General features: G+C 35.2%; 1 protein-coding gene and 1 long non-coding RNA gene across 2 annotated transcripts in view; one reads left to right on the forward strand and one right to left on the reverse strand.

The window, feature by feature from the left end:
* Nucleotides 1-8,817: 8,817 nt before the first annotated feature.
* On the reverse strand, nucleotides 8,818-17,288 carry SLITRK3 (SLIT and NTRK like family member 3). The gene is made up of 2 exons (XM_075202078.1): nucleotides 17,107-17,288; nucleotides 8,818-15,725 (listed from the first exon to the last, which is right to left on the reverse strand). Exon 2 carries the CDS (start codon nucleotides 15,704-15,706, stop codon nucleotides 13,055-13,057), a length of 2,652 nt encoding a protein of 883 aa, XP_075058179.1. The 5' UTR covers nucleotides 15,707-15,725; nucleotides 17,107-17,288; the 3' UTR covers nucleotides 8,818-13,054.
* Nucleotides 17,289-17,675: 387 nt separating this feature from the next.
* LOC142143860 (uncharacterized) overlaps nucleotides 17,676-22,182 on the forward strand; it is a 57,684-nt gene continuing 53,177 nt past the window's right edge. Inside the window, exons 1-2 of the long non-coding RNA XR_012689588.1 lie at nucleotides 17,676-17,760; nucleotides 17,903-18,631. This is a non-coding gene — a long non-coding RNA (uncharacterized LOC142143860). The remainder of the gene's footprint in view (nucleotides 17,761-17,902; nucleotides 18,632-22,182) is intronic.

The following is a 22,182-nucleotide window of genomic DNA, read 5'->3' on the forward strand; positions in this document are numbered from 1 at the left end:
TCCTACTCTTAAAATAAATATTGCCAACACAACTTCCATACACAATAATGCAAAATATTCTCTAAAAAAATTGCCATGAGAAAACACTAAATTTACAATTCAAGACAGCACTATTGCACCATAAAAACCTACATTTTCTGAAACTAAAGACTAAAGATATAGTGAAAATATGGCATCTATCTTTAGTAGTCATATTTTGACTATAAAACTTTTTGTAATTTAGTCTTTGCCAAAAGTAAGAGCCAACTTTATGCCTGGGTGTTTATTATGTTTGTTCCCAATTGTAAAGCGCTATGGAATATGTTGGCGCTATATATATAGATGATGATGATGATGATGAAGATGATGATGGGTGATGCACTGATTATTCATTTCTAGCCAAGAAACAGACATCGCCCATTTCTGTGACATGAATAGTTTTGAAAATGTTGGAAGGATGTATGAACTTTATTTCATATATTAGTGCATTTGACACAACAATATTTCCACATCAGGAATCTTAAATCATTTCTCTGTGCTGTAGAGCAACCTTCACCTTCTACTATCTAACTACTATCTAACTCTTAGGGGTAAATGTATCAATAACTACTGTTTTTCAGCATTTTGCTGGTATTATTTAAAACAGCAATTTTATTAAAGGCAAATATAATTGCTATGTAAAATACGGTGGCAAATCTGTGAAAATCTCTGGTTTTAGACAAACGCCGATTGATACATTTATCCCTGTCTCTGGGTTCCTGTGTGCTTTCATTAACTTGTCCATATCATGTCACTGTCCCAGTTACATACAACCATGTCCACACTAAGACAATCACAATAGCAAACAGGTAAACACCTCCCACAAGTGGACCACACTCATTAAAATAATTTGGGTCACAGTGATCCTTGTTATGATTGTGTTGACTAAATGTTGTTTTATCAGTGTTCACTTCAACACTGGAGATATACCAGATGAGGAAGAGATGAAGACTGAATACAATAAGTTATCAGACCCTAGACAAATACACATTAAAAAAGATAAAAATCAGACTGTGATACAAACAACATACCAAGTTTTAGAATTCTGACATAAGCTAGGTACACACTACAGAAATTTCCAACAACTTTTTATGCCGAGCGATTTTACATGCGACCGATGGTCCGATCGCTCGGTCCATGGACTGCATACACACTAGCCTTGTTAATGACAATAAAGGGAAGAGCGGACGTCCCTTTAGCGACTTTTTACAGTCATGTTGTCGTGGGCAATGACTGTAATTTCGTACTCACTGTTGTGGATCAGTCAGAAACTTATACACACTACACAATGGAAACGAGATTGGAACGAAAATATTTAACAGTACGACCAACCAAATGAAACGACAATCGTCCATTTGGGCAGACTTTTGACCATCGTGTCACAACACACACTGACCCGACTTTTGAATGAGCAGTCGTATGTCGGCTGATTGAGCAGATTATTGGATGAAAACCGTGTAGTGTGTACCCAGCTTAAGCAGTTGCTGGTCTCTTTTATAAGATCAATTAGTATACCAGTTTACAAACCTCCTTTATACATTTATTTCCAGCTAAGTAATAATAAATAAATTATTATTTTACTCTATAAACTCTATCATTTGTTTAGTTGTTCAGTTTTGTCATAGTTTTCTTTTTAAACTGCTATCTGACTCTCCAAGTAAACCAGCATAACTGTATTTATTAGTGTCATTTGCTGCTCTTATCATATACATGAGCATAGGAGAAAATATCTATATATTGGGCTGATACTTGGGGCTTAAAAAACCCTATGCCCCTGAACTGGAGATATCAAGGCATAGTTGATACAGAATCTGCAACACTCTATCCAGATGCAGTAATAGAGAACTGTTAAAAGTATTAGCAAAACTTTAAATAGTTATTTACAACAATAGACATATTTCGGTCATTAACAGTGTGCAATATTGCAAAGGTATTGAATAAATCGATAATCATTTCCTTTAATACTTGTGCACAATGAGCATATGAGCATTTATTATGCATAGGAATTCCTGTTTTTCTGTGTAAAGAGTGAACGCAGCATTTACAAGAATTTACAAGAATTTCTGTATTCTTTATTTTGTTCAATATATATATATACATACATATATATATATATATATATATATATATATATATATATATATATTCATAAGGTTCACTGCTTATAATTTTCTAAAAATGCAAAGTAATCAGAAAACCAGTCACATAACTTCTTACATATTCTTACATATATTACACACCCCAAGATATAAGTTAACTAATGTATAGCAGCATCCTATTATCCAAAAACATAACCACAGTCATATAGCACTCAACCCTTTATTGTTATTGTGCTATACATATAAGTTTAATAAATAGAATGTAGATCTTTCATTTGTAGTTTGCAAAAAACCTACATGAAAATAATGTTAAAAAAGACAAAACATACATATAAATCTACCCTGTTTTTACATTACACAGCATTTTGATATGGCTTCTCTAAACACTAAGGGCTAAATTTACTAAACTGTGGTTTTGAAAAGTGGAGATGTTGCCTATAGCAACCTAACAGATTCTAACTATCATTTATTTAGTTCATTCTACACAATGACAGCTAGAATCTGATTGGTTGCTATAGGCAACATCTCCACTTTTTCAAACCCGCTAAGGGCCTGATTTTAGGTTTGGAGCAGAGCAAAGAAAGGGAGCAACTTTGTACCTAGACAAACCATACTGCAATGCAAGGGGTACAGATTGACTTATTTTTTTGCATGCAAGGAAAATACTGGCTGTTTTTTCAAGTAGCACACAAATACTTAATAGCTTTATTTTTACACTGAAATTAAAGTTGATCTATGACATGCTGTATCCCAACTATAAATCTGTCCCTACACTTTAAATTTAAGTCCCTCTGTAATGCAACATGGTTTTGCCAAGGTACAAATTAGCTCCTTTTCTTTGCTTTGCCCCTAACTCAAAATCAGGCGCTAATAATGCTCTATATATTCCCATTGCCATATACTGTAGCTCACTCTAAGAACCAAACAACTGTTTAGACATAGTTTATTTCTGCATAGCATAAACTATACTACAGTAAAACGAATCAGTCTCTGGAGAGTCCAAACACGTGATGTAGAGCACAGTTTCGCAACAAAAATCAGCCAAAGGCTAGACCAGTTATCCATGTTATCCGTGTACATTATAAAATCAAGCAGGCAAGCCAGAACATAATAAGCAAATCAGCAAAATACTATGATAAAATAAAATCAAAACATTAAACATAAAATATGTTGTAAAAGATTGGCATATCATGGGTATATGGGTTTATATAATAAGTATATCATCAATCAGTTAATTAAATCAAAACAAAAAGCAAATTCATTTTCAATATTATTGTCCATTTAAAGGTACCGTAGAAGCACAACATTAAATGTAATTGAACTATACTATTTATTTTGCTACAAAAATATAGCTTTATTTTTATCTGTACATTTTAATCTGACTTTTTGAAGGAACGTATTACAGTTTCCAGATGACATTTCTGCATCATTTGACAATGTAGAACATGCCAATTCTGAAGGACTGTCAAATTTATTAGTAAAAGAGCGACACCTGCAGACTTTAAGAAGGTACTACACTATGTACAAAAATATAAAAATATATATATTTAAATCTGCACATTTATTTTTAACTTTTCACTAATGGACATACTCTTAAAAACAAAATGTAATTTGCTATGAATGATGACTGTCTTAATTTATTTTTTTATTATGAACTTTTCTTAATTACAAATATACAACTACTACAGTACAAAGTGGCATTTGAATCATCAACACAAAAAAGCCCATTAAGTTTGCCTTTTGAATTATTGTGTTCCATTCATGTTTCCTGTTGCTAAAAACATTTTATAAAAAAAAAGGTAAACAATAAACAAATTAAAATATCCACTGACCTCCTTCTGCAAAAATCCAAAATAGAATATTAGCAAAGTCTCACTTTGCTATAATGTACGCAAGAGCATAATTTATTCGTAAAAAAGCTAGAAAATAATATTAATGCTCCTATGCCCCCTGTATTATTATATGAAAAATATAGACTAGCTTGATGCAGTCCAATGTAAACCTATAGAAACCTTGTCTGTTTAAATAGTCCAAACTTCTATTCATTCAAAATAAAGTGGTTTGGTTTGTGTTACATTTTGCAGACTACTTAAGAACGTGTGCAAATAACCCAGACAGCAACTAGAATCCTTAACCAATCAGATTCATAAGCAGTTACCATAGATCCGCATAGTGAGGGCTACTCCATGTACTCCATTCAATTCAATAATACAATGCTAGTGGATTTCATTAAAGCATATGTACTTATCAAGACAAAACCATTGAGATAATTTCTTATATCATCTTACTACATCCAAGACACATTGTAAATCATATATTTTCTTTCTATCATGAATTTGTTATGATTAGAAATATTTAATAAAAAACACAGCATTATATCTGCTAAAAGATTGATAAGCAGTCTATACTTCATAGAAAAACCTGAAATAAGTGTACATATTACTAATAGTATATAATTAATATATATGTACTGTGGAAGCCTCTGGATTTTGCTTCATGCTATCTTACAAATTCGCCATGTGCACGGCAGCTAAGTTATTTCATGTAGTTGTTGGCTGCTCTAACGCTGTTTCAAATGATTCAATAGAACACTGAGGAAAGTGTAAGAACCTTGAGACTTTTGCTTCCTGGTAGTCCCCAGGATTGGTCTCATCACAGGACAGTCTTTCAGGTTGTATTGAGATTTTAAATTGAACAAAATGTAAAAAATATACAATAAACAAAAATAAACATATTGATCACTTGTCCTACAATAAACAGTATCTAGCTAAATTGTAAAGCTCATAATATTTGATGATCATGCAGTAGTAACATAAAAATGAGGGATACTTTGCTGTTAATTATATATGTATATGTATTATTATAAATATTGAGTCAATCATATTACTCAGCACTGTATGGAGGATATGCAAGCATTCATAACAAGCCTTGCCCCACTGGAGCTTACATCCTAAATCCCTAACACACACTCATTTTGCCTCATGCAAATTTATCAGATTGATATTGCACTGTGGGAGGAAACCAGAGCACCCAGAGTAAACCCATGGAAACATGGGAACAACACACAAGCTCCACACAGATAGGGCCCTGGTCAGAATTGATGCAGCAGTTCTAACGACTGTGCTGTTGAATTTCAGACATTTTCACTCCAGTTTAATTTACAGTCCCAAACCCAATTCCTTTTCCAAATTCCCAGGGAGTGCACATGAGTCCTTTGTTATGAGACAATCAGTCATATGCCAGAAATTAGCACAGAGGCCAGGTGAAGACACGTGGCCATTAGGTAAGTGTTTATTTTCAGAAAATGTCTTACAGCATATCAGTATTACTAACCATAAAACACTATAGTTGCCACAATCCTCCATAGCTTATTTGCTGTGTCTAGTGTTTGTTTCTTACATATTTGGGAGACAGAGCATAACCTTTCAGACCTCGGCTCCTCACTCCTATATTACATCCAGCCACAGACAAAGAGGTTGCATATAATTTCGCACATGCCTCGACCAAGTTGGTCATAGGACATACTTTTGGGCTCCATTGCCTTGACTGGTTTCAGCCCAAACATTGGCACCTATGACACTCCATATATCCAACATGATGACATCACTCGCTTTGTTCATAATAAATTCAAGATAAGAACAAATACCGATCAAACAAAACACATTAAGCAGTGCTAGACAATTGATCAATATTCAAGAAACATTGTCCTGTCCTGGACAAAATAATCCCTGCTATAATCTTTCCATGTACTCACAACCAGAACTAGGAATCTAATATTGTGTACAGATAAACACATATACACATGTGTACTACTTGTCTCACAGAATAGCAGATATAATAGCTACAGACAGAAGGTATTAAAACACGGTACACATGCACAGACATTTCTGAAAATTAGTGAAAAGTAAAGTAAAATAAATTGATGTAGATGTCTTCTGTAGTTCATTGCTCTTGTGTGCAAAATTTATATCTCCTGTCCCTGGTTTTGGTTTTACAGAATATGAACATCTATCCTCCACATGCTCTGTTCTTTTGTCTTTAAATGAGCCTTACTTTATATTATAGGCTTGTGTGTTAACATCCTACAAGACACTTTACTATTGTATAAATGGTAATATATTTAAATATCTTTAAGAAAACAATACAATCAATGCAAAAAATAAGAAATTGAATTGCTTTCACGATGAATTGCATAATGACCAATAGCATAGCTTAGATAAAATAAACCTTTACATAAAATAAACACAATAATACTGAAAATATACACCAAATATACACAAATAGATCCATGCTGCCTCTTGGGCTGAGTGAACAGTGGCAGGATCAGTGTCCAATTCGACCATATACATAGGTGGCTAAACTGGACAAGATTCATTCGTTTGGTGCAGGGCCAAGTAGCTGAACTCTTCTGGCATCACTGGGGCCCAATTGTGTGTTTGAAAGACGATTGTGCGCACAAGCCGTCTGCTGTCATCCATTGACAGCATTTAGAGACCATACATGATAGATAATGAAACATCCACTTTGTTAATTCATTGTGCAAGATAAAGCAAGTGTTAAAATATGGCCTGTTAGCAGAAACCAAAATAACCCAAAATTCAAGTTTTCTCAAGAGTAGTAAGTGACGGTGTCTTGTGATTTCATTGTTCATACACATGGTGAGAAAAAGGTGGTGGAGCTGCTTACACGTTTTTAAATGAAAAATTAGAAATGTTTGTATTTACTTTGAGTATTCTGTATTTGCGTTAGTATTTAATTACATTTTATATTGAAAATTTTTGTTTTGCATTTTTTTAATAACAATGTCCAGACACTATTCTCTCTCATGTATAGAACATTACATTATTTTATTGTATGCCAATAATATAATGTGGCTTAAACATTTACAACTAACAATGTCTAACTCTATCTCGGCTCTATCTCAATGCTTTACGCTATCGTGGGGTGTTAATATACACACTTGTTATGCCTGGAGCAAATGCTACTGTTTTTGAGCTGAACGCAACCTGAGATGCAACAGACTCACCATATCCATGTGAATGTACTTTTTCGCGTCTTTCCCTATGTACACACGCATCATATCTAAACGAGCCCCAGTGCTCACTATACCATGTATAAATATAATGGCAACCACCTGGCGACAAGTACTCTTTAAGATCAGGATATATTCAAGCATAATTAGCTTTATGAAAAGGAACCAATCCAAAATGTTTTTGTCTGAACTCACATTTGATACTGAATTTTTTTAGGGATGAACCAATATTTATGAGAATGGAGTTAAGTATAATGATTCCAGCAGAGTTTTTTTAGAAACTAAATTTACCATAGCTGGTACACACTGCTTTTCTACTATAGCTACAAGTGGGCCATCAGGTTTTATCCACTTATTATATTCATGCTGACTAGATCATTTCCCTATTGTTTACAATTGCGACCTCTCATGGCAATTATTTGTCAGTTTTCTTGTCTATAATCCTTATGGTAATTAGTAATTAACCATTATATTCTACAGTGTTGTAACTATTTACTATGTAAAATATTTTGTAATCATTTTTTTCAAATGTGAAACACAATTAATACCAAACAACTTAAACTACACATCTATTCTAAAATACATTTGAAATAAAAAGCTTAACATTCTATAAAGACCACCAACCATAATAATGTGCTCCAAAACTCATACTGGTAGGTTAATTGGCTGATAACAAATTGACCCTAATGAGTGAGTGTGTGTGTGTGTGTGTGTGTGTGTGTGTGTTAGGGAATGTAGACTGTAAGCCCCAATGGTGCAGGAACTGATGTGAATGAGTCATTTGTACAGCACTGCGGAATTAGTGGCGCTATATAAATAAATGGTGATGATGATGATGATGATTTTCAGCTATGTAAACAGATATTTTTACAAAATAATACATGTAATATTTATGTTAAAATATTCAGTGATCCAAGTGGAAATATAGAATTGGCAGTATGGAAAATGTAAGTGAATGGATTTTTATAGGCTTGCAATGATGGCAGTAGGAGAAGTGGCAGTGTGGCATACCCAAATATCCCAGCCCACTCCGACCACGGAAAATATCTATATTATATATTTAATAAGCAATGTGATGGTTTGTGACTAGGTAGAAGATAGTTTGATAGATAGATAGATAGATAGAAGATAGATGTACAGCTCTTCAATGGGAAAATATCAACTAATTATTAAGGTGACTTCAATAAATAACAATGTTCTGTTATTTGGTGAACCCATCTGTTAGTGTCTGCAAGCCTTTCAAAAAAACAATATTTACTACAGATTTTCTACATCGTATGATGCTCTTTATATTCAATAATATTTCAATGGGGTACCTGAGCAATATAGGAAAAAATAGAATATGATTTCTCAAATTCACTCCCACTTAATGAATCAAAATAGATGCTGACTTGCTGAATTGTTCAACCATATAAACTGTTTCTAGTCTAAAAAACGTTTGTAGGTTGAAAAGGTTGCCAATAAATCGATTGCTGTATTAAAGGAAAGAAATGTCTTTTAACCAGGAAAAACTGAACTTTGCATTACTGTAGTTTCCTCATTCTTTGAAGATGGATGGAAAGAATTCTAGACACATACAAATGCTTATTGTGTTATGATAAGCCAAACGTAGCAACAGAAGTAAGTACAACAGTTTACAAATATATAATTGACTAACATGAACCCGTCAAATGTTTAAAATGTTTATTTGTTTTTGTTTTGTTTATTTATTGTTTTTATTTCCTGGATTTTCCATTAACCTTTTGTTGTGTAAATATTATTTACACTCTATGCCAGTAACAAAGACTCATTGCAGATAAGGATTCATTAAAACATGTATGACAAGTTCATTAAGAGGCATTTGACCAAATATTTATGATACGCAGTAAAGTTGCTCAGTTCAGTGTTGAACACAGTGGGGACTAATTAAAACAATATTTATAATTGTCAAAAATACCAAAGTTCTTTCTCTGAAATGCAATTTACAAATGCAGTGTTAACTCTTGCTCAGAGAAAAATCTGGAATATATAAATAATATAATACAAGTACCAGCCAACTTTTACCATTGACTTTGATAGACAAGCGATGAAACAAAACATGTAAGGCAAGAGGATAAGAATGAAAGAAGCATGCAGTTAAATCTGTTTCTTAACACAAATCAAGGTATAGCAACTGCATAGTGCATTGAAATCCCACTAATATAAATGGGATAAATGTAAACATTTACCACCATATATGCAAATGCAAGGAAAAAGCATATGGAAAAAAGTTCCTGAATATATACTATAATAAAAGCTCAAATTTACTATTATAATTTTCTGTTTAAGGTAGCAATGATTTTTTTTGTGTACATAAAGGACATACAGTAGTGATTTATGCACATTTTTAGCAGTTACAATTGCAACAGTAGCGATACATAAATTGTAAGCAGCAAGTTATTGAACTATTGAAAGACTATTCGCCTTTGTGTTTATTATTAGGTAGGACTTGTTGGTAGAAGAAAGGTCATCTGTGAGTTGTTCATGGTGATGGGTACCAAACATCTGAACACATAAGGTTAAATGAGTCCTGGGAAATGTAATAACATTCAAATCAATGCTAGTTCCTTTTTAGCTAGTGTATTGGGAAATAACTGCTTTGACATATCAATATACATGTCAGCATTTGTGCAATAAGATGCCAGAATTCAGTACTAATATTGTCATTTACCATGATCGGTACTAGTAATATTAGTTAATAATATAAGGCTTGTGCATTCATTATTTGTCAGTAGAAAATGTGATCTCTTCATAGTTGAGATAAACTAGACAGTGTTTCCTTTGTCTGCTACTGCAACACTGTCAGAGCAATCCCAAAATGTTACACATTAACTCAGCAACAGAAAAGAACGGACCACCCCCCTCCCAGCACACACACCAAAGCCACAAATGTAGCTTTAAATCTGTTGCACAAAGAAACAGCTTCCTACATAAGAAAATAAAACAAAATTTTAAGCCAAAAAGTATCTCCTTTAATATAAAATTTCCATTCTCAAAGAATAAATTTATTTCCACTGAATAAATAGAATTCCGCACCATCCAGGGGTGGAAAATGTCCCTTTATAAGAGTAAAGACTTTCTTGCTTTCTTGCTTTTTTTTTGTGATATTTTTTTGTTTCAGTTTTTCTTGTTTTTGTTGCATTTGTTTTTTGTTTTTTTTTATAAAATATATAAACATAACATTTGCATTATACTTTGATATGGATTATGAGCACTCTGTTTAAAATGTTTACAGCACCAGCAACACTAGGGATTGCACGCAAAAGTGTTATTGTAAAAGAAATACGATGATGTGATGCATGCATGGAGTTAATGGATTCCTATCATTATAAGGAGTGTTTGGCCTTGCATTTTGATTTTATTTTCAAAATACGTGCATGCTGCCTATTCATAGTAGTGTTGAATGCAGTCATAACCACTATACAGTAAATACTGGATTTTTTTTATAACATAAGAAATGAATATGATGCCAAGTAAATAAATCCAGCTGTTGGACGGATTGTAGATCAAATTGAATCGTTCTAAGTAAATGAAATGAGCATTTTTAATTAAGGGGGAGGTGTTCTAAATAAAATATACTACAGCACAGATATGCAATCTTCTGCACTTCAGCTGTCAATAAACTAATCATCCCGTGGTGCTCAGTAGTGGAGTCGAGGGAAAATGTTGTTCAAAGCAGTTTAGAGTAAAAGGTTGACCAGCCTTAAATTCCAGCGTTCTAACAGTTACACCACACTGCCATATAATGATCTGCTACGATACACTTGTCTTTTGTTTATCAAATAAAATCAATCGTCAGCTAGAGGCTTTCATTTTGCCCTGTGCAAGCTAGTGATGAATCTACCGTACCATAACCCTCGTCAGCGATATATTTGACAAAAAATGGGATGCTACTTTGCAAACTATCAGGACCAGGGATTGTGATCAAAGCATAAAAAAAACCTCAAAACAATGATGAACGCAATGTCGAATACACATAAATAGGTACAATACATATAAATACAAATCTATATGGATATCTGTAAATATCTGTATGTATATATGCAGCAAATTCAACATTACAACAATATATATATAGCAGAGTGTATAGTAAATCATTAGGGCAGATGAGTGGGTAGCAATGCCAAAGCATGACAAACTATTTTTCTCCACATTCTCATTTTCCCCATATTTATGTAAGGCATTAGTGACATCTGACGGTTTTACATTCAATGTACAGTAATGATTTGATTAGGGATTTAAATTAGACAGGAAATGAAACAAAGGAAAACAAATCCAGGAATGGCTGCAGTACACGAAAAATACACAGCTCTAAAGCCAAGAACCAGGTGCCTGTGCCTAATATACAATATTTAGACTTAAGCTCCCCCTGCTGTTCAGTAACATGAATACATCCTCATTTAAACCATCAGCTATGAGCTTGAACAACAAACCAGTTTAAAATTAGATTTTCTTTGGGTTCTCTCAGGGTTTGATGACCCCTTTTTATATACTTTTTGAATATATTTATATAGATTACTCTATTTTAGGAAATATAATTTGCAATAAAAATATCTGCCGTAAAGAACACAACCAATGCATGTTTTATTTAGTTATGCTGTGCAATTTATTCATCTAGAATAGGACGGAATGCACTGTAGTGATCCCTAGATATTTGACTAAAGGGAATATAGTGAGACTCTCATTTTTCAAGCTAGACAAATAAATTAAATGGCTCTACCTTGGTAAATAATAATTTACTTCCAATTCTTGTAGAATTAAATCTGTTATCTAGAGGATTATTACATGATATATTCTTTTGCTATTGAGGAATCTGCACAAGAAGTGTTACTGATTCCTAGAATTGTAAAACTATATCAAAGCCTGTGTCTTCACCTTGTGTCTTTTACCTTTATATGTTCCGCTAATTTCAATGAAATAGCGATCAATGTTAGTCAGCATGGTAACTCGTTTTTAGCAGATGGACATAGATTAGGCTGTGCATAGCTAAATTTGACCATCGAGTCTTTTTTTTAATCTGTATATATTTGTATATGTATGTATTGTTTAAAATTATTTTATTAGGAAAGCTATACCAGACGCATAATCACTATACACTGATTAAACATTACCTTTACAATTAATATTCACTGAAATTACAGAATAAATATATGCACATTTTGCAAAATCTTTGTGTATGGGGTAGGCTGAGGAGTAAGAGGGGGGAGAAGACATTAAAAGTGCTTCCTACAAAGCTGTTAGTGATACGTACCCAGTAGCATTACTAAATAACTTGCAGTGAGATGCAGAAACATATCCTGGTATCATCATGAATTCACAAAGATGTTGATCCCTAGCTGTCTTGTGTACATTGCTTTTCTGCATTGCAAAATGAAATAAATCAAATATACATTAAACCATGATGCTTTGCAGTGAATCCAGGTTTTTGGATGTTGAATTGTTGGTTAAAAAAAAAGAATGAGCATTAGTGTTTTGGGTGAGAACATTCGAGCATTAACCCCCCTGCAGTTTTTTTTAGGCATGCAGCAAACTGCATCAATATACAGGAACTGTGCCATGGGCGTTTCTTTGTATTAGGAAGCCACAATGCCATCCTATCCCCCTCCCCCCAAAACCCTCAAGTGAAAAGGTTTAAGTTACTGCCAAAAAGGACACGTGGAATTATTTATCAGGATCAGTACAAATATCCTCATACCTTACATGGCACAGTCAAGTTTCTTAGATTCCTATATAAAAAATAATGATTGATAACATTGCTGGCAAAAGTCTGCGAAGGCACTTCAATTAATTATGATTAGAGTATGGCCCTTCCTCCAAAACAATTTGGGGAGCACAACGGTATCATCTTGAATCATGCGTTTTTTGGGCGCTATGAAATTATGCTATATTAGAATCTATAAGTATTTTTTTCCAGGACTTCGAGGTAATCCGGCTTGGTTTGGAGTTTGGCCCTCAATTCGAGGTATTCACTTTGGGTTTGGTCTGAAAACCCCTTCCCAGCTGAGAAAAGTAGGGTTTCTTTTAATCTGGCATCCTGTTGTAAATCAGGGTATTGCATGCCAGGTGGGTGTACATGTAGTTCCTTTAATTTGGGCACTGTGCCGTAAATGCAGTCCACAAACCCCACTGTGGGAGCTGACCGTTCTCGGTCAATTATACCAGGAAAGATTACTCCATTTTCATGAAAATTTGGTACTTCCCCACTCTGATTAACTGTAACTATAGTATTAAGCTGGGAGTTTGACACTGCCATGGTCCACTCTTTCTCTTTTTCTATTAAGGTCCTATAATTAGTGTTATTTTCCTTTGTTTCTGAAAATTCCTCCCCCATTTCTTCCTCTCTAGGTTTATAGATGGGATTGTTGCACATCTGTGTTACTGGATGTGGGATATAATCGTACACATGGCCAGGAGCCTTCTCTGGGGAGTTGTTGGGTCTGTCCTCAAAGATTCTACACTGCATCTGAATGCCAGTCAAATCTACCTCTTGTCTTTTTCTGAAAGGCAGTTTCTTGCGCCTTCTCAGCACGAAAGCAAACAGGCCCGCAGCCACAAAAACAGCCGAGAAGAACAGGATAAGGAGGCTGAGGATGAGGACAGACAGTGGAATGGCACCCCCTGGTGTGGTAAACTCAAACGCTGAAGAGATTGTGGGCACCATGTTTCCAGGCAGAGTAGATGACGCAGTAGCATGTAGCAGCTCTGGACACAAAATTTCCATTTCAATTGACTTTAGATCTTTGTTTGTCAGATTTTCAGGGCTCCTGCACAACACCTCCCCAACCACAATGACAGAGCTGATGGTGTCTATCCACTGTTTCAGAGGGACAATGTCACAGGAACAATCCCATGGGTTCTGTTTGAGATCAATCTGCACAATGGCATTAAGGTGCTCAAGAACTCCTGCTACAGGAAGGTAAAGAAAATGATTGTTTCTAAGATTGAGCCTGGCCAGTGAAGTGCCTGCAAAAGCATCAGTTGGGACAGTTCTTAGCAGATTGTCATTGAGAAATAGCAACTTCAGATTTGGCATTAGACTGAAAGCAGCAGGTTGGATTTCCCTTATCATGTTATACTCAAAATATAAATAATTTAAACTCTGTAAACCTCTGAACATGCCAGGTGTCAGCCTTTCAATGTCATTCCCGTTCAAATACAAGCTTTTTAAATTTGGAAGATTGATGAAAGCTCCTTCTTGCACGTAAGATATCCGATTGTTTCCAAGGTGCAATAAATCCAAAGAAGAGAAATTCCAAAAATCAGACCTGTAGATTTTCTGTATTAAGTTACCACTCAAATAAAGTTTCTTAGCATTGAGAGGTCTAGGCAGGAGTTCTGATATATTATGGATTCCTTTCTCTTTACAGTTTACAGTTAATCCCAAATCATTGATGTGCAAACTGCATGAACATCCAGTGGGGCAGATAATTGGAATGGGTGGTCTTGTCTGGTACCCAGCTATTGGAGGTTGGTTTGGGCCTGGATAAAGTCCTCTGGGTGTTGGTGGGGGTTTAGGAGCTCTAGGTTGCTTGGTGGTAGTTGGTTGCTTATTTGATGTCTTGTACTCCACAGAAGAAGCAGTGACATGAAAAGAGGACAACATAGAGGATGGCTTAGTAGGCCATGTATTTTCTCTGCTCGAATGCAACTGGGGTATACCCAGACTTGCTTCAACCTCACTTTCAGAAAGCAAGGGACAAAGTTTACCACGTTTTATATCCCTTAGATCCTTGCCATGAAAGTGAAAAGGACTTTCACATGTAATATCCCCAACCAGAACAGTATAAGGTATACGTTCTAGCCAACTTTTCAACTGCACAATCTCACAAGTACAGTTCCAAGGATTCTCTGCTAGCTGAATCTCCATAATACTTCTCCCTATATGATCCAACATACCTCTGTAAGAAAGAATCTTTAATCGGTTTCCACGTAAATCCAAGTGTGTTAAAGACACAGACTTGAATAAATTTGTTGGAAGCAAGGGGATATGGTTATCATTGAGAATTAATACTCTCAGTTTATTTAAATTTCTAAAGGACCCGCTCTCAATCCTCTTAATTACATTATAGTCTGCTTGCAAATATTCCAAGCTTTCCAGCCCCATAAAAGTGTCATTTCTAAAAATGTCAAGTTTGTTTTCGTGCAAATAAAGCCTCTTCAGAACTTTCATACCATTAAAGGCTCCTGCCTGGATGTCCTGCAATGCATTATTCCCGAGATTAATAGACACAGCATTGTTCAAGTGAAGAAAACTGTTGGTGTACAATTTTCTCATTGAATTTCTCTGAAGATACAGTTTAAAGGGTCGAGACCAGGATTCTGAAATCTGGCTAATATTTGTAAATCCTTTATTGTCACAATAAATGTGGAAAAGGCTTTCCTTCACTTCACAGTAACAAGGATCAAAGCAAGGCTCGTCTATTTCCTCTGAATCCTCAATCAAGGGAATTGGTGTAGTCCATGCTAGAGCAATTGTGCTTAAAAGAATTATCCACAACATCCGTACATTTAGACGAGTTTCTGCTGGAGACGGTTCCATTTTTGATTAATAAAAAAAGCTGCAAGACAAAGAAATAAAATATAGATTTGATATTAGTGAGCAATAAGAAACATGTATACAGGCTGTATGCAAAGTAGTGTCAGATTCTCTATTTTTGGCTGGTCATTAGCAATAGAGAGTAGTTTTCATAATGTTCATAATGTTCTCTATTAATATGTAAATTATGCAATGCTATTTGGTTATGTTAGGTATGTTTTGCGAGCTTTTACTGATGAACATATAAGTCACTGACAGCAATTATAATAACAACACAAATCAGCATACTCTATTATATCTATATCTCTCTCTCTCTCACTCTCTCTCTCTCTTTCCCTCTCTATATATAGATATATAGATATGCATACATACTTGCTACTAATGGAGTATATAAGAAAGAGACCAAAACATATATTTCATCCCAAAGAGTTTATCTTGGAAAATGACAAAATCTTCATTGATATTTACAGTAAAATGTCAGTGCGGACACTGCAAGTGACTGATTTGCAAATTCCAGGGACAGCGTGCAATTAATACTGTGGCTATAGTATACCTTAAAAACCCATAAATAGATAAAAGAATGTAGAGATAATTAATCTGCCCACACCACATGCCCATATGATCTTCCTATCTAAGAGGAAGCTGACAGTAAAATGCAGCTTAGTCTGGGATGATCCACGATTTAAATGTTCTGTCTGCCTTGCACTGGCACCTAGGCTTCAGTACCACAGACCAACTGGCGAACGTATCTCATAGGTGTCCACAGTCAAAAATACCTATACATTTACGGAGTATACAAATGAGAAAAGACTCTGCTGAAACTACATGATACCAAGCCAGATATAGACATCTCAGTTCCTCCAGTCTTTATATTCCTCCTGTGTGTGATAAAATATACACACACACACACACACACACATATATACACATAAAGACATTGCTGCATATAACTCCTGTAAAATCTCTGGATATCACTAAGGCGTCTACACCTTACTGCATTTCCTGTGTGCTTATAGCATAGAGATTGCAATGATTATAATGAAACTTAAAATGAAATTATCTACTGTAGCTAATACAATAACTAAATATACAGTTTCCTGGAAGATTAGATGCAAGCAGGATAGCTTCTGGATAAGGGATTGCATGCCAGTAAATAGATTGCTTGGAATAAAGATAGGAGGGAGAACGGATGAGGTTATATTGCAGCAGCAGCATCAGCAGCAGTAGTCTCATTTGCAGCAAATATATATATATATATATATATATATATATATATATATATATATATATATATATATATATATATATATATATACATATATTAAACTTGCATCTAACCTAAGGTCACTGACAAATCTGTTTCCTTAAAAGTACATAGAGATTGGATGACATTATTTACTTACCAGTTTGCTGGAGAATTTTTAGCACATCCGGGGAAAAAAGGCTGAGTTTAAGGATTGCTGGCTCTCCCTCTCTGTCTTTCTCTTCCTATCTGCTCCTACTGAGTCTGAGGCAAAAAGAAAAAAAAATGAGCTAGAGACGTGCTGGGAATGTGCAATGTGCAGTGTGCTGTGAGCTGCTCTGTGTTTTCAATGGGTTGCTTCAACATGCAGATCTGCCTCTCAGTATGCTCAATGGAGCCAGCGAGGAATCTGCAGCCTCTCTGTCCAGCGTTGCCTGCTGAGGTCTTTCTCACTCGCCCTCTCTTTTCGTCTCCCCCCTCTCTATCTTTTTCTTTTCCTCACCCCTCTATCCTCCTCCTCCTCCCCCAGTCGTAGGCAACAGATCATTGGAAATTTGACACAAATCCAACAATCTTCACACCACTGCTTCAATTGTCTACCTCCTATTTATTCTCTTTCAACCTCTTCTATGGCTTTACCCATTTGTTGCCTTCTCTTTTTCTCTCCAATTGCCCCCCTCCCTTGCTGACAGCAGATAATTGGGAGAGTCGATCATAGTCAAGCATCTTCACACCGTTTCTCCCTCTCTGTCTCCCTGTCTTCACCTGTCTCTCTTCGATGCCTCACTTTCTCCCTGTGACTGTCCCTTCTATTGTGAGTAGAAAGCTTCACATCACATCTAACATTCTAATTTCCCAGATTACCACAACTCATTGTTTTTCCCTTAACTGTATTATTTTCATGTGAACCTATCCTTCTGTTTGTGTCTAGATCTATCTTTTTTTGTATCCCCTAGCATCATGGAAACAAGCTGGAAGAAGGAAAACAGATCAAAGCAGAGGGGGAGCGTTTGGGTTTATGACGTGAGCATGCATTGGGAAGCCCAGGCATTTTTTTGTGGGTGTGTGGGGTATCCCGGGTAATCATCCCTCTTTCATAATGCATATATTCAGTTTTCAGCAAAACTGAACTAGAGTCATACATCAAGATGCTTTTGAAACCTAAAAGAATTGCTCCTGCTGTCAGGTCAAACTACAGCAAACTGCATCGCTAAACACAAACTGAAATCTAAACTTCAACGCTAATATTCCCTACTCCCACGCAATGACAAAAATACACTCATTTTGGATAGCTAGTGTTTTGTAACCAGTTGCCTTCTGTTATTCTTACGGAGATGGCAATAAGTATATAAATATTTCTGCTTCTGAGAGCAGCGATAGATGTACCGTATGAGAATGCAGACCATGCGATCATCTTAACTGTTACTCCTGCCTCTAGCATTTATTGACTTAAAATATCCAGTTTTTGCATGGAGTCAGGCTTAAGTTTCAATGTATTCATTGTCTGTGATAGAAAAGGAAGATTCCTTTTTGTGAATAGACTTAAAACCCATCGGAGAAAAAAACAATGTTACTTTTCTTTCCAAACCCTGGCATCGATTGTGCTATGAGTGTGTCAGAAGATACGATGTGATTGAACCGAGAGAAGAAAGATGGTGTCAGCTGCGTCCAAAACAGAGAAGCAGGTAATTCTTTTGGGGACAGAGGGACCCTAGAATGTTTCTGCGTGAATATTACCTGTACAAGTAACGTGTGATTGCATTTGTTGTAAAAAAAAAAAAAAAAAAAAAAGTAATCTGCCTGTTTTTAATTGACTGTCTATATTTGTAAACGTGAAAATTTATATTTATATATATTTATATAGAAAATTATGGGATGCAATATGATAAACACTTCTTCTAGTCTTGGATATAATTTTTAAGACTTGTATATTGTTATACACTTGAATTTACATCTACAGTGTATGCTGGACCTACTAATAATAGGATCATAGGTCATTTAAAATATTAATAAAGCAGATGTCGTATGGAATACTTTTATCATGATATTATAAATAAAAGTAGACAATCTACATTTATAAAGATGATACACTGTGTGCTTTGTATATATGTGTGTGAGTATTATGAGTGCTTGTATGTATATGCGTAAGGGTGCGTAGGAGTGATTTGAATAGGCTCATAGTTGTCTCTAGACAATATTTATAATGTAATATAGCTGGGAACAAACCATACTGGGTGCAGTTTTGTTTCTAAAACATGCAGAAGTACATACAATTATTCCTTCTGTTACAAGAAATGCACAAGAATGTGACAAAATACTGTGAATGTGAATCCACTACACTGTGAAATCATTCATTGTCATTCTACAGTTTCAGTGAACTCATGCACATATATATATATATATATATATATATATAGTTTTGTTAAAATTCTGCAAATAATGCATATTGTGTAAAGTTAGAAACCAGTAATATGTGAAAACAACTAAATGTTTAGAATACTCAAAATGTATTTATTTCTACTAAACATTTATCTTAGAATACAATAAAGGTTACATTCCAATTATTATCTGTTTCCTTCGCTTAAATAGCTACGCAATGCTTTAAGTGCTGTCATGCTGTGCAGCCTCTGGGTTCTAACTATTTGCATTGAATTTGATGATTGGATGCATTATTGTCAAACATAGTGATAGTAACCTCACAATTACAGTACATGCCCAAGGACACTTAGATTGAGCATTCCTTCCTCTCCAAGGCTGCAGCTTTGCTGTACCAAGTTCCCAGTAGTGACTTCCTCTGGGCTTCTACTTTAACAGTAGGTGCTGATTTGTGCTTCTTTTTGATAGGATGCCAAAGTTGAAAAGCTCTATGCAGAGGCTAGCAGTAAAATGTGATTTGTTCATGATCCAATGTTCTGCAGGCTCTTTGCATCCTTTAAAGCCATATGGCAGGGACCCTATGCAAGGGCAGCTACTTGTCTGTTCTGTTCCAGCACCATGCAGTCTGTAAAATTACAGAAGGCAAATGACCTCTATGTGATTATATGCTAAAGCCTGCCATGTCCATTCGGGTTGTGCAGTTAAATCACAAAGCTAAAAATTACTATCATCAAGCATGGAGAAGGATTTGTCAGGTAACAATTGTACGCTGCTTGCTGCAGGAATGTGAGGGAGGGTGAAGCGGGGTTCAGTGGAGGTATGTTTGAAAGAGAAAGGGATTACCATTGAAAGTGGCAGTACAAGGCAAAGCAATTGTTTGTGTCTCACACTTTTTAAAGAGTCCTCTCTGGGAAACCATGAGAAAAAAATGTTTGGATTATCACTCTGTGACATCAGTCCAAATGGGTTTACTTCAGGCACCTGTATATCATTAGTCCCTCCTGTCAAATGGAGGTGATATAACATGATTCAAGGACACCCTGGTAACATTGCTTGAAAGAGATGGGAATTCTTATATGCCTATACAAATATACATGCAAAAGAAAAGATTATTAGCTAAGGCATTTGAGTGCCATTCTTACTCCGAAACTTACAGAATGTTACATCTCAAACGTATTCATGTTTGATACAATTTTTGAAGCACTCAAAACCATCTGTAAAAGAAACCCAATTTATTCTTGTAATGAACACAGGTACTGCAGGAGCTCACAATGAAAGGCTTTCTTAACTAATGAATTTGTACCAAGAACACTGTAACCTGCTGCAATATCTACTGTGCTACTTCTCATAATAGATCCTAAGAAATACATTCCATCCTTTTTTCTATAAATTGGCAATCAAGAAATGCAAACATCCTGGTTTGATTTTCATGCTTTCCAACGTCACAATTCAAAGCTGCTTTGTTTCTGCAGTCTGCAAAAATGCCCTGTGCAGTATAGGTGATTGTGGTAGAAAATGTAGTGAAATCTATTTTTTATGATATTACATTACTTAAGGCTTTATGTACAGTGTGTATTGTGATTGAACATATTGGACATGTAAATATAAGACCATGTCCATAGAAACTGCTCATAATGAAGGCATATTTGCAGCAAGACACCCTTTCATTTATTAAAGTGGGATTTATATTGTCGGAAAACACATCATAAACCAATGGCTTTGTAAATAAGCATCATTGAGATCTTGTTCAGAAACAGCTGGTATAACAAAGATTACCCATTTCTATATTATGTAGTGCTTCAATTGCTGCAATGCTGAAAGTTGTCTGTTGTCTGTTCTTAGTATAGTTTAAGCATAGCCATAAATACATAGACTTCATGAGCAAATATGCCATAAATATGTGTTGTGCAACCCAAGTGCTTATGCTTGTATATTCAGCACTGTATCCTACATTTTTTTACCGGGAGATGTGGGAGGCTAACAAATGCAAAGCAGAAAAAAGTAATTAATGAATGCATGGATAAATAGTCATAGTAAATAAATAAACATAAATCAATTTATGCACTGTCCCTAAACAAATCTGCCCTAGGTTTACCTGAATTTACCTAATTTACCTGAAATGTAAATACTATACAGACCTGAGTATAAACATTTTATTTGGCAATGCAATAAACATCTATATGCGATAAGTTCATATTACAATACAGTGATTTAACATTTTGTTCACTAACCACTTCACAACAAACAAAAAGTGGATCTCATCTACACCATATACTTTAAAAGTGCTGAGGATAAGTCTCACTTGTCCTTTGCACTGCAGGGGATAAATGTATCAAGCTGACATTTTTCCTGCGGTTTTGAAAAACCAATCAGATTCTAGCTATCATTTAGTTAGTACATTATACAAAATGATAGCTAGAATCTGATTGGTTGCTATAGGCAACATCTCCACTTTTCAAACTCGCTGGAAAACTCTCAGCTTGATACATTTACCTGCAGGAGTTGAAATAATATAAATAGTTACCTAAAAAGTAGTTGCAGGCATTAAATGCATTAAATGCTAGTTGGGGGCTGGGGGAAGAGGTGAGGCTTGATGAAAGAGAGAAGTCTCCTCTTTCAAAAGATGTTCCCCTTTGGTAGTCACATGTGATTACCAGACAATAATATCCTACAAAGCAGAAAACATTAAGGATGTGATAGTGGTGGTGGTATGGTGGTATGCCAACCCTGGCTCCAAGAAACTATGGGCACCACTCATTTGAAAAAGGATAGTCCCATCTTTCAAATAACGTGTCCTATTAGTAATTATTGCCTGGTGATCACTAGTTAATAACACCCTTCACTACAGAAAATGTTAATA

This window comes from Mixophyes fleayi, chromosome 3, assembly GCF_038048845.1.
Source record: "Mixophyes fleayi isolate aMixFle1 chromosome 3, aMixFle1.hap1, whole genome shotgun sequence".
Lineage (NCBI taxonomy): Eukaryota > Metazoa > Chordata > Amphibia > Anura > Limnodynastidae > Mixophyes > Mixophyes fleayi.

What these genes read in the sequence shown, in the direction of transcription:
- SLITRK3 (XM_075202078.1), bottom strand. Translation starts at nt 15,706, where the DNA reads ATGGAACCGTCTCCAGCAGAAACTCGTCTAAATGTACGGATGTTGTGG.